Source organism: Triturus cristatus, chromosome 7 (genome assembly GCF_964204655.1).
Source record: "Triturus cristatus chromosome 7, aTriCri1.1, whole genome shotgun sequence".
NCBI classification, from domain to species: domain Eukaryota; kingdom Metazoa; phylum Chordata; class Amphibia; order Caudata; family Salamandridae; genus Triturus; species Triturus cristatus.
This window is the reverse complement of record NC_140590.1, coordinates 166,141,402-166,155,385: the sequence shown is the minus strand read 5'-3', so window position 1 is coordinate 166,155,385 and position 13,984 is coordinate 166,141,402. Positions and strand designations below refer to the sequence as shown.

General features: G+C 46.5%; 1 protein-coding gene across 2 annotated transcripts in view; it reads right to left on the bottom strand.

The window, feature by feature from the left end:
- The window catches only part of NPHS1 (NPHS1 adhesion molecule, nephrin), a 526,308-nt gene that overhangs the window by 169,688 nt on the left and 342,636 nt on the right, over positions 1-13,984 (bottom strand). For both annotated transcript variants that reach the window (XM_085615945.1, XM_085615944.1), the window contains exon 13: positions 6,914-7,055. In XM_085615945.1, the coding sequence (XP_085472071.1) occupies positions 6,914-7,055 (142 nt within the window). The remainder of the gene's footprint in view (positions 1-6,913; positions 7,056-13,984) is intronic.

Below are 13,984 nucleotides of genomic sequence, written 5' to 3'. Positions count from 1 at the left end.
TAAAACCTTTGGTCCAGAAATCGACCACCTATCTAAAGGATACAAAGGACCTTCTGAAATTACTCAATAACACGACATGTTCAGAACACACTATACTGGCAACGTTGGACATAGAGAGCTTATACACAAGCATTCCCCAGGACGAAACCATCAGGGTCCTGGAAGAATCTCTAGACTCGATTCCCTGGGAATACCACACAACTAAAGAGTTCGTGTTACAGTGTGCCACTCTAGCCTTGAAGAGAAACTTCTTTGAGTTCAAGGGTCAACTCTTCCTCCAAACCACGGGTACTTCCATGGGGAGTACCTTTGCTCCAAGTGTAGCGGGACTGTACGTCTATGCTTTTGAACAGAAGTTCATCCTCCCTAATTCAAACCCCTATCGCTCTTCCATAGCCCTATGGAAGCGCTACATTGATGATGTGCTCCTGATCTGGCAAGGTAGTGACAATACCCTCCAATCCTTCCTACAATGGATCAATACCCTGAACCCACATCTGAGGTTCACCCATACATATGACGACACTGAGGTTGTATTTCTGGACGTGGTGATAACAAAAGTACGAGGGTCCTTTCAAACCAGGACCTATTACAAACCCACCTCAAGAAACAATCTCCTCGAATTCACCAGTTTTCACCCGCGTCCACTAAGGGAAAATCTACCCTACGGACAATATCTCCGCTTACGTCGGAATTGCACCACCCTGAGTGATTTCAAGAGCCAATCTCAGGATCTAACTACTAAACTGAGTATGAGAGGGTATCCCTCACCCCTCCTATCCAGAAGCTTCAAACGTGCAAGAAACCAACAGAGGGATGTACTCCTAACAGACTACACAAAGGATACTGCCTCTATCCCACTTACGTGTGTCACCACATACTGTTCCCTTTCTAATCAACTCAAAAAGACCATCAACAAACATTGGGGTATAATTAACAGCGCAAACCGCAACTGGGACAAACCCCTCTTCTCATTTAAACGCGCACAAAGCCTCCGCAACAATCTAGTACACACACGACCACTGTTGCCACGTGAAACCCCAATGAGATCTATAACGGAAGCTTGGGGCCTCCCTAAGGTCACTGGGCATTTCCCCTGCTCTGACTGCAGTGTATGCCACCTGACCACACATAGCAAAACCCTTGAGCTAGAACCTAACAAGACCTGGACCCAAAGGGGCCACACAAATTGCAACACTATGAATGTGGTCTACCTCATTACCTGCCCCTGCGACCTACGATATGTAGGGATGACGACACGAAAGGTGCGACTCCGGATATGTGAACACCGCAGTAACATTAGGTGCAAACGCACCACAACCAGAATGAGCGAACATTTTCTCTCTGCAAACCACACTACCAACGATCTGAGATGGACAGTGATAGAAGAGATATCAAGCGGTTATAACATCCCCAAAGTGCTGTTCGAAAGGGAACAGAGGTGGGTGTACCGTTTGGGGACTAGCCTCCACGGACTCAATGACAATGTCCCTTGGGGTAATATCCTTTAATGTCCCCCACTTTCTTGTTTATCACCACTCACTATAAATAATACCCCCTATTTTTACCAACATTCTCCACCATCTGCCAACACCATTTGGCCTAGGGGTATATGTCGTCTTAATTGATTACTTCTAAATTGATTACGAATTGGTAATCTTTTTGTTCCATTGCTAAATATGATTCACCACTGGTCGTCCATGCACGCATTATCAGATATCTCTGAATTCCAGCGCGTGCCCATAACATCACTCCAGTCAATTTCACCTTCGTTTCTGTACTTAAGCTGAGTTGCACACACACGGGGCTTTGTTTCTGGTCCGTTTAGACTCCCCAGTTCATGTGCCAATAACGGTCTAAGGTATCCGTTTCTTTACTTAAGCTAAGCTGCACACGCACGGGGTTTTGCTTTCGGTCTGTTCAGACCCCCATAGCGCTGGTGTCAATAAAGTTTGACGGTACTTCACACTCCGATCCCTTCGTTGCCATCGCTACTAAGCGCAACGAACTCTCTTGCCTTTCTCGTTTTCGCCGCTCTGATTGGCTCCCTATGGGCCAATCAGCTAGCGAGCCTGAGCTACTCACCCTATCAGGGTCAAGCTCTCATCTCTCCACTTCGCCGGGGATTCACCTCGAGGTCCCTTTTAAGAACACGCCCGCTCAAGGTGCATTACTCTCCGGGCCCGGCAGCAAGAGGCTGTTTAGGCATAACGCGGGTTGAGAGCAGCAAGGGCGTAAGTAATACTAAACCGCTCCTCAACCAACAAGGTAAGCGATTTTTCGCTTTCTCACTCGTTCGTGATACTGACACGAACTCTGTCCTTCTTCCTTCTCCTCTTTGATGCAGGGTGTGCCATATTGCTCCTACCCCCCTACCGGGACCCATGAGGCTTCCAACGGACAGGCCTCGTTGTAAGACCCGTCCCCTTTTCTTCTGCATATAAGCATCGCGTGCAGTCAACTCTATCCCTAGCGCGATTTTACGCATTGAGTGTCACCACTACATTTCACCTGCGTTCCGATCATTGACTTCTAGTCACTACTGAGAGGACGACGAACCATTGTCCTTACACCTATATTTTACTATACCTAGGTGCACAATTTCTCACAATTTACTGCACCTGTGGTAGACCTAAAGGCACTCACTTGTCCTTTGAGCACATCAGTTTTATTGTGCTGATCAATTGAGCCCGTTTTGTGTGACAGACATTAATAATTCTTTTATGTTTTGTCTTTGTGTTTGTTTGTCAATTGTAACCATCAGAGTAAACTCGTTCCTCTCCCCACATTAACTTATCTGGCGGAGGTCACACTATTTAGTGTGCTTTTTTTGATTTTTCACACATTAGCCCACGGTTGGGTGTACCTTAGAGCGTGCACACCACCGGGTCTACGCACATCCCCCCCTGGTCCTGACGAATGCCCGATTAACAATCTCTGAGGCAGAAACATGTTGACCGCCACGGAGTGAACCAGGTCTTCGATTTTTTTGACCCTCACTCCTTTTTATTTCTTGCCTTTTAAGCAAAATTAATAAAGTTTCTTTTTTGACTTAATTGGTTATTTTAAATTCACTTTCCCCACACAACCAACCCAGCTCCGCAGTAACCTGGCGTCGCAGCACACTGGGATGACATTCGGTCGTCCCAGTGGAAGCCCGATGATGAAGCATGTCACCGACCAGGTTGGTGAGTGAGGGCTTTTCATACCCACTGGGTATTATTCTGTTGTTGCCAAGCATATTCCAAATGAACATAACGGTTCACAGGGAATCTGAGGTTTGTGGCTCGATTGATTGATGTACCACATTGATTTGAGTGCCCCCTTATTATACACTGGCTTCGTTGTTTATTGATATTTAACCGAGGGGACTAGCCGTGTTGATCCCTTCCTCTCCTGTTGTTTTTGATGATGACTCTTTCAGATATGCTCACACTACTCTGAGGAGCAGCATGCTGGGGTGCACCATAGTCCTGCCAGCTGCTGGCTTCTTTCAAGTATGCAACAATCAAAAAAGGGGGTAGAAGTGTACCAAGAGGAAGTGTCTATACTTCCAAATGTACACACCGGGGGAACAAAAAGGGGCATCCATGGATCACTGTCAACACACCACAACAAATCTTTCCTCACCCAGTCTAATCAACCACCAAAAGCACCAAATTTTTTCAGTTGGATGAATCCTAACATCAGAAATCCATTCCATCATCCCCTTAACAATAGGCAACCTTTTTTAGGAAGAGGCCGGGAACCACTACAAGGTAAAAAGAGAAAAGAGACACTGGTCCACTGGGAGGACAACCCACAGAAAGCCCAGACAAGGAGTATGATGAAAGAGGCCTCCCCAGGGACGAGCACCATCTCAACCTTGTGATAAACTTGAGTGATAAGGAGTTCATAGACATCCAACTGGAGGTTCTCAATAAGGGCCTAGGATTTGTATCTACCCCAACATTATGCAAATTTAGCTCCACTGAAAACTGGCTGAATTCTGCAGGAGAGTAAAACTCAAGCCCTACTTCTCAGATATCGATGAACCGATTCACAACAGAGGGGACATGAGCTTGCACTAGATGTCCACGTTTGTCCCACCAACCCATGCTGTACTTATAGAGGTCTTAACCTTTGAGCAAGCTGTATACAATGATGTAGAAAAATCTTAAATTGACACTAGGAAGATTATTCATAATATATTATTTGCACAAAAAAAAGGCCTTGGAGGACTTGAGATCTGACAGTACAATCACAATCAAGCCAGCGGACAAAGGGGGAAAAATAGCGTTACAAACAACTCCAGCATACAGACAGGCATGTCTTCACACATTAGAAGACAAAAAAGTACAGAATGACAGAAACTGATCCCAACCTCCTATTGTCAAAAGAAATGCGTTATATGATCCAAGAAGCAATAACTGGGGATTGCATCTCCAAGAAGGAGACAGACTTTTTGAAGAACAATTCACCCAATCAACATGCAACTCCATATTTCCTCCCTAAAGTCCATAAAAAATGCACAACCTACCACAAGGACTCACAATTGTGTCCAGGACAGGACCAATTTAAGAACTCCAGTCGCAATTCGGTGACTTTTACTTATTCCCAATAGTGTAGAAGACAGCCACATACTTAAGGGACACAAAAGAGCAGTTGTATATATCACAAAACATACATTGTGGCGCTGACAAAAACCTACTGATTAGTCTTAATGCTGAGAGTGTTTACACTAGTTACAGCAAGACACACTTGAGTCTTGGAACAAATCCCTTACTGAGAAACCTGGGATCATAGAACACCATGACATTTTGCACTGGAGTGCATTAGATTGGCATTGGCAAAAGATGTTTTGTTTTATTCAACGGTGCACTTCACCTACAAATACATGGTGCATCCATGGGGAGTACCTACACCCTAAGTGTAGCTGGTCTCTATGTCTATGATTTCATTACAAAATGTAAACTGTCAGGAAATAACCCATTTAAGGATAAGATAAAACTTTAGAAGGGGTACATAGATTATATCCTTATAGTTTGAGAAGATGAGGAGTCTGTTACTGCTTTCTTCAAATTGCCTAACATTTTAGATGAACACTTATGCTTCACCCATTACATAGGCAAAACAGAACTTTTTTTAGACTGCAAAATTACTACAGGAGGAGGACCTTTGGCTACAGAGACTTATGAGAAACCAACAGCCAATAATTACCTCCTGAAATTTGACAGCTTTCGCCTTAGACCACTGAGAGAGACCTCCCCTATGGCCAATTATTGTGGTTAATGAAGAATTATAATGATTACAGACCTTTTATGAAAGAATAGGAGAATATGGCTAATAAATTGAGAAAAAGAGAATACCTAGAAGGAATAATCAGAAAAACTATTAAAAGAGCTGGGAATGTCAACACAGATACCCGACCTGAGGCTAGTCCAAAAGCATCAGTAGATAAAAGATTGGTATGTGAGACCACAAACAATGTTGCATCAAATCAGGTGAAGAAGATAATAGATAAAAACTGGAGACTGCAGAAAACTGGAAAATTATCATTTGAAAAACAACTGTGTTCCTACAAAAGAGGCAGGAGCCTGCTAAACCACACAAGACCACAAGAGGTTGCCATTAATACAGCATCCCTTACTAAAATGTGGGGACATTCAAAATTAGTAGGCCATTACTCATGTGGGAAGTGCAGCATTTGTCACTTAACTGACCTGCATCAAATTACTTAACCTGGGTCTAGAAAAACCTTGGGTTGTACCAAAGCACACAAATTATAATTCAGAATCTGTTATATACATGATCACATGCCCATGGACAAAATAATTTCTCCCCATAGAGAAAAAAGAACTTCTCTTAGACCTGTTTGTATGAATTTGCATGTGTGTGTGTGTGTGTGTGTGCACAAATATATATGAAAAGGCAACATGTTAAGTGTGTACTTCAGTCCTGAAAAAGAAAGAAAGAAAGAAAGAAAGAAAGAAAGAAAGAAAGAAAGAAAGAAAGAAAGAAAGAAAGAAAGAAAGAAAGAAAGAAAGAAAGAAAGGAACAAAAAAAGAAACAAAAAAAGAAACAAACAAAAAATAAGCAACAAAGCAAGCCATATGACTTGTCTGGGCAACTCGGTGGCTGAAGTATGTAGATCTTGTTCTGATGCTATAGCTAATATTAGCCTCTATATGCATAACACCTGCTTTTAGCCATGCCAGGAGACCATCTACTAAACAAAATCAACTGGGGTACTCAGTAGGCATCTTTAACTTAACGAACCTGTCCTTAACCAAAAGAGCTCGTCCAGACATTGGCAGTATCTGGGCAAGGATTCTATGACAAAGCATGCCAACTGAGTAATTGTAGGTGAGAATCATTTTTAAAAATTAAGGGACTCCCAGGTCAATTTCTAAGGCGTATCAGAGAGAGTTTGAAGATTGTCTCGTCATGTTAGGATACTCTTTCATATATACTCAAGGTGCTCTGGGGAGCAGCACTCTAGGATCCACCCCAGTCCTGCTGCTGCTAGCCTCTTTCAGATATAGCCAGTAGATAAGTTATCACAACCTTTGATACATGAAGAGTGAATGATGGAAGCTTGACTAATCTGGATAGTGCACCTATATTTGGGATGCAGGATCCTCACCCACCACTTGGGGCATGCTTCATCAGTGGGTCTCGCTTCATAAATATAGGCACACAATCCAGATTAGTCAGACTTCCATCATTCATTCTTCATGTTGGAAGGTTTGGTATACCTTAGGTTTTGGATACATTCTATTTGGAAAGCATGCAAATAGATCTTTAGAACCTCCTACTTCTAAATGGTATTCTTTCAGATCTACTCACCATACTCTTGGGAACAGCTTTCTTTGTGGCTCCCTCTAACACCCCACAGTCATACTTGCCACCAGTATCCTTCAGCTATACTCACACTGCACGGTGAGGGCCACAGAGTTCATCCTGGTGTACAGTACGGCCTCGTTAAAGGCCTCACAGGTCAGCTGGAGTCCATTATCCTCACGCATGGCTGTATGTGTCAGGTTGGACATTGTGATCTTTCCACCATTGGCTCCCTGGGAGGCAAAGAACAGGGTAGAGAGACATAGAATGAGAGGTTATTAGAAGAGGGGGACACAGGAACCCTGGAATGCCGCCTTGTCATTGTTTTAAAAATAGTACATGATCATCACTCTCCACCCAGTCCCCATTGGTACCAATCCTATTTATTTTCTAAAATGACATGGAATAGAGACCTGCCACTCCACACCCATCCCTTTGCTCATTTTCATGTGTCGCTTGCTGCGTCAAGTTAACTGCTGCAGCATCTTTCTTGATGGCAGTGGTGTCCTTCTCATGGCCACTGGATACACAGATGTAGGATGCGGTTGAATACATGTTTTCAATCCACAGTAAGTGGCAGTATCATGAATTCACTAAATGCTGAGATGTTCCTGCATCCCAGGGATGAAAATTATGATGGCAGGCAACTGGTAATCATGAACTGATAAATTCCCAGGTTGCAGGGAAATCGAGCAGTTTGTGTGTATGGTTCTTCCTAATGCATATTTTGCGTACAGGGAGCATCACACAACTTGTACAAACTGCATGAAGTGCCTGATATATGCATGTTTTGTTGATTTCCCTGCAGAGTGGATTTGGCCATTGTATAGCCCAATTTTGCTGTGCATGTGGACTGAAAAAGAAGGATGGATTTTGCCAATTTAGAGATTCTGCACATTGTTCTTCCCATTGCTACTCAGAGGTGTATTGTGAAGTCTCCCACATCCTGCCCTACGAAGCTTCAGTCTCAAGATATATGATTATACATGGATCCCTGTAGTTTATTCATTTCCAGAACTGTTCCATTTTGGACTATCCTTTTATCTGTGTCTAATGTCTCCTACTCGGTACAATTCAGGGACTGAATAGCATAAGGGCAAGAAGTCAGAACCAAGTTAATGTTAATGTTAATGTTACTGGGCATTTGTAAAGCGCGCGGCTGCTCCCAGGAGTGTCGCGGCGCTAGCGACAAGAAGGACCAGTGACAGAAACACATCTGTGGCGTCTCAAAGCCGCCGATCATGCAAACAGCCAAGTTTTAAGCTTGTGACGGAAACACAAAAGGTCCTCCTCCCGACGCAACTCAAGCGGTAAATTGTTCCAAAGCCCGGAGGCCACCACCTGGAAGGAGTGACCACCCTGACGGAAGCGAGAGAACCTTGGGATCCGTGACAAACATGAGGTTGAGGACCGTAGAGTACGAGATGGAACATAGAGCTGACATCTGTTTCTCAAATACGGAGCCCCAATATTGTGAAATGCCTTGAAAGCCAATACCAGGGCCTTAAAGATCACCCTATTGCGTACTGGGAGCCAGTGTAGAGATCTGAGATATGGGGTCATATGGGTCCTGAAGTCGACCATAAGTATGGCTCTAGCTGCAGCATTCTGAACCACCTGAAGGCGGCCGATCAGATAGTCTGGCAGGCCAAGATAGAGGACGCTAACATAATCAAGACGTGACAGTATCAAGGCTTGCACAACTATCTTCCTGTGGGAAGATGAGAGTAAAGGAAGAAAGTTGTGCATCATCCTCAGGAGGCCAAAACAAGTGCCAACCACCGACTAGACCTGGGATTTCATGGACATATCTTTATGCAGTTTGACCCCTAAAGTTTTGACCGTGGTGGCCAAGGTAGTGGGAGGAGACATATTGGATGGCCACCATTGCGCTATACTCTCTGTCCATTCCTCTGTTGGAGTAAAAGGATTCTTTATTGCACAGGGGGCCGTAAAATCTTTAACAATTTAAAAAAGTTCTTTACTTTTGTTGCCTGCCTTCTCAACTTCTACGTTTAGAAAGTTCTTTTTTTCCAGGTGAACTTTGGCATAATATGCTTTTAATGCCGCCTTATACGTTATCTTATTAATGGAATTAAAATCCTTCCTCCATATTCTCTCTAAATGTTTACAAAGGCTCCTGCTCTTTCTAAGAGCCTCCGTGAACCAGGGGGCGGATGTTCTGCCTCCATTTGCCACACGGAGTTTAGGAGGGGCAAGCTCATTTACGCAGGATTCCAACCAGCTCTCTAAAGCGAGAGCATCATGCGTAAGGCTGTCCTTAAAGCAGAGCGGATGTGTCTTAAGAAAAACTCCTAGGACCGCCGAAGTCATTAGGTTAAAAGATCTGAAACTACTGGTACTCTCCGTATAATGCTTAGGAGACAGAACAAGTGTTTTCTTTAATTTAAAAGTGAGTAAATAGTGATCAGACCATACCAAGTATGATACTTTGGTTTAACAGGGACCTACCCAAGGAGTTCAGAGAGGGGCAAAGGGATAAGATGCGTGGGTCTCTTTCTTTGATGCCATCAGTGTAATAAGTTGGGTTACTAATTTAGGTGGGTAAGAGCCTGGGGACGGTTTTTACAGATGGTTCTTTTTTTACGCAAAGAGCCCAGAACCTTGGATTTTCAGCTGGAGTCTCATTCTTGAAGTCTATAAATTGGAGGAGTACAATCTGACACCAGCCAAGGGTACAGGATCTGGGGAGGCACTCCAGCATAGGCCAGCAGCATGGTCCAGGATAGTCAGTGGTGCAGTTGCAGGGAAGGCCTCTGAAAGCTTGTTGTGCCTCAAACAGGAGGGAAGCCAACTGACCCTTGCGGTCTGGGATCCTGAGTTCAAAGAAAGTAGGGGCAGTCTTCTTCTTCAGACAGCAGCAGGACAGTCCTTCTTCTGAATCTTCTTAGGACCAGGAGTCTCCTGATGAGAGGTTCTGAGGGTACCACTTTTATACCCAGTGCCAGCCAGTGTAACCCTAAAATGGTTGTGGTCAGTGTAGGAGAGTAGGGTCTGCAATCCTATGATCACCCAGATTTTTTGCTTTTGCTTCATTGGTTTATGACTTTCCCTGGCTGTGGGCCTGCCAATCAGACCCACAGCCTAGCTGTTCTCTCTCGAAATTAGCACACATGTACATTAGGTGCATCCACTAATTGGAACTGGGCCGCCTTATCAGTCCCTGTATCAGCATACCACAGGTATCCAGGGCATCGGTGTACCCAGGGCCTACCAGGGGCTGGATGGCCACCCAAATCTGACACAACTGGCTGCACGACAGCTGGGGCAAGGTGGTGTAATCACCCGTTGCTGTAGGTGTAGTATTTCTATACCTAACCCTAAAATGGACACATGGGTTCCTATCAGTCACTCCTATGGCAGGCCTTATCGATCCTGAAGGCAGAGTGCTGGGAATCATGTGAGATGGTGCTCTGGCGCGAGCTGAGCCCGTCGACGGCTTGCGGAACCAAGTCCTAAATAGCCGTTCCATGGTGACGCATGCCATCTACCTTAACATGCATTATAACCCTCGCGGTTATTTGCTACTTTGGCATCGCATCACCCACACATGTCGAGTAAGGTGTCATACGAATTGGAATACGAACCCCTCGCCAATTCTGGCGACGGGGTTAGCATTCCACCCTCCTAGAGGGACACGACATGGAAGTAACCTTGAACCCCGGTTAAAGTTGACTCAAGCCTCAGCATCACAAAATGGATGCTGCCACCAGACAAAAGTCTGACCTCCTGCTGCTGGGGGACCTTCCAGCGAGGGGAGCTTGGACAAAGGGTTTCCAGTCGGGGGCGGTGTTAGCACCATCCCAGACAGAGTTTGGGTATCCCAGGTAGGCAGGGCTGAAAGGAAGGTGATTGCAAGTGGCACCCCGGTGCTCACTGTGCATAGCCCGGCTCAAACCAGTTTCGGGGGCACCCCAGCCCCTGAGCTGGGGCGAAGCCGGACAAAGGATAGGGGTGTAACCACCCCCCTCCTGGTCCCACCCATAGGTAGGACCTAGTCACGGGCCAGCCCCTTTTTCTAGAATAAAGGTAGGAGCGAGTCCCCTTCCCAAATTGGATAATTCTGAATCTTGAACTACTTTCCACGAAAGGAACTCTTGGCTTTTTCCGAAGACTCTCCCTTGTGGCTAAGGAGTAGCCACCCTGCACCAGCAGGCACCACCTAAGCGCTTGCGGTTTGCTGTACGTCTCTCCCACGGATCAAGACTGCCCAGCTCGACGAGACCCGGGTTCCCTGCCATCTCCGACCTTTACCTACATCGTCAGCCCAGCTGAGATTCTTAGGTGTGACGAGACCTGCGGGACCGGCCATCTTCAGAACCTGCACGACGCTTATCTAGCACGCCCACCGAGGGACCCTCGAGTGAGTGCACCTAGGGTTTGAGAAGCCCTAACCCTGAGCGGCTCCAGCACCGAAGTCCGCCTCCCCAGCATCCACGAGATCTGCGTGGGGGCCCTTCTGCTCCTTGCTGCTCACCGCGTTGTCCGGCCACTCGCCGACCGGCTTGTGGCCCTCTTCACGACGCACCACGACAGTTTTGTATCACTGGTCTGGTTGCTCCAGACTGGCTCTTGCTCCCCTTCAACAGAGGAGTACCCCGGACCCTCCTGGTCCACTCCCGACGCCATCTTGACTTCACCGCATGGGTTTGCCACTGCCAAGATCTGCTGCCCCATTCCTGGGCCCAGCGTCATCGACAGCAGACACCTTCGTGGGACAGCTCGCCCTCCATCCTGGTTGCCGCCGCGCCTCCTGGTCCGAGGAACAGCCGAGTCCGACGTCAACCACTCACCTGGTCGAGGTGACCTCATCCGGTACCTTCCTGGTACCCACACGATCGCTGGCTAGCGGTTGAGAACTGAGTCCCCTCTGCTTTCAGGTTTTCTTCATCACCGATCCAGGCTTGGATCTCGCTGAACATCAACACTGGTCGCCTGCCAGCAACTTCTTCTTTCAGGCTCCCGAGACTACAACGAGGGCTCCCGACATCTTGCTGAACCCCACGCAGCCGCAGCCTCTGGGCTAGGTAACTCGAGCATCTCGGTGCTCCACAGTAGGTTCATTCTACAAGTGTCCAGCTCCTTTCCTGTTTAGTCCAACTGGTCGGATTCCTCCGGAATCAGTAACTTTCAGACTCTCTAACCTCTCCCATTCCCACTTGCAGTGTAAATGGTTTCGTGCCTTCGGGCATTTGTGTAAATTGTGCGACTAGAAGTATTTTCCTAAGAGTTTTGTATTGTGCTTAGCTCCCTGACTCATAAAGAGTCAGGGTAGTCTTGTTATAAATAAATATACTTTATTTTCATAACAACTTGTGTGGTGCCCTTTCACTTGGCGTTCAAGGGGTATATGTGGTGGTAAACAGCTGGCTTAACACGCCCTCTAGAGTTTAGCCTGAAGACTGCTCTTGTCCACGCTACTAGGATAGCTGGTCTATAAGGTTGACTTACAACCAATCATCAATAAGGGTCGTTTGGAATGATACACAGTGATCACTAGAATAGTGAGCACTACATATCAGGCCAACTTCTCACATTGGTGAGCAGCGGTTGGGATTTGAGCTTGCTGTTGTTTTACCACACACGTATCCTAAGAATATCAAGTTGAAAGATGACATAAGTACCCAGGTACATATAACTTAACTTAGAATACTCTGAGTTCTACTGAACCAGCTGTTGTAGTGTAACAGGGACTAGCACACCCTGACTACAACTCTTAGCAAGGGATCAGTAGGGAAACACATAGTGTAGGTAGGTGCATCACTTACACCTCACTAGAAAGCATGTCGGGCCACGGAGAGTCTGCGGAGACTCCCCTAGTGGTCATTGACCCTCCACAGGTCGTGTCACGATATGCAGCTCTTAGCTTCACGGAGATGAGACAATTGTGTGCCTCCAGGAAGCTAAACCAGGGTTCTAACCCTCCCATCACGTTTTTGATAGGTCTCTTAGAGACTTATGATGCTAGGAGGGCCTCTAACACAGGCCCCCCTAATCCTGATGGGGACATGCCTCCCTTAGAGGGAACCCTTGGCGACCCTGACCTTGACCTCCATGGTGAGGAGGAAGAGGAAGAAGAGTTAGCAGGGGACGAGGCAGACGGAGGTCCAGTAGTAGTCAGTAGGCTCACAAGGACCAACTTAAGCAGGCACGAGAATGGAACTGGGGAAGCCCCGGGCCCACGCTCAAGCAGGCTTAACCTTGGGAACGGACGAGTTAGGTCTCTCTCGAGAGGCTCTAACAGATCTGTTCGAACACATGTTTCTCAGGCATCTTCTCAGAGAGGAATGACGTCCCCTCAGAGAAGGGAGCACGAAGCGAAGATGAGGGAAGTCAATCTGAGGATCGAGCGGGAAGAACTTGCCCTCGCGAAAGAAAGACTTGCCTTGGCCCGAGAACAGAAATTGAGTGGGTTAGATACCACTGGTGGCAGCATTCTCATTAGAGAGAAAGACAGGGGTATAGACACTAGACACCTGAGTAAAATAGTGCCCCCCTTTAAGCAAGGGGACGACATCCACAAGTGGATAACTGCTTTGGAGAGGGCCTGCACTGTCCAGTGCGTCCCCCCCAAGTCAGTCGGCAGCTATACTGTGGCTCTCCTTTGAAGGTAAAGGACGAGACAAGCTCCTCACTACGAGAGCTGAGGATGCTAACAACTACCAAGTCCTGAAAAATACACTGATTGAAGGGTTCGGCTTAACCACTGAGCAGTACCGGGTGCTGTTCAGAGACACCCAGAAAATCCAGTCTCAGGATTGGACTGACTTTGTCGATTGTGCCACTAAGGATTTGGAAGGATGGTTGCTGGGTAGCAAGGTTACTGATTACACAGGATTGTACAATCTTATCATGAGAGAACAGATTTTAAACAACTGTCAGAACCAATTGTTGCATCAGCACCTTGTCGACTCGGAGCTGACCTCTCCCCAAGAATTGGGAAAGAAGGCAGACAGATGGGTCAGAACAAGGGTCAAGCAGAACCAGACTCAGAACCAGGGTGGTCAGAAGAAAGCAGACCAAAAGGGTAGTAACAAGAACGAACAAATTGACCAGAAGTCTTCGACAGGCCCCCAACAAACCAAAGAGGGTGGGGGTCAGGCTTCACAGCAGAAAAAGAAGACTCCAGACGGCCAGTCAA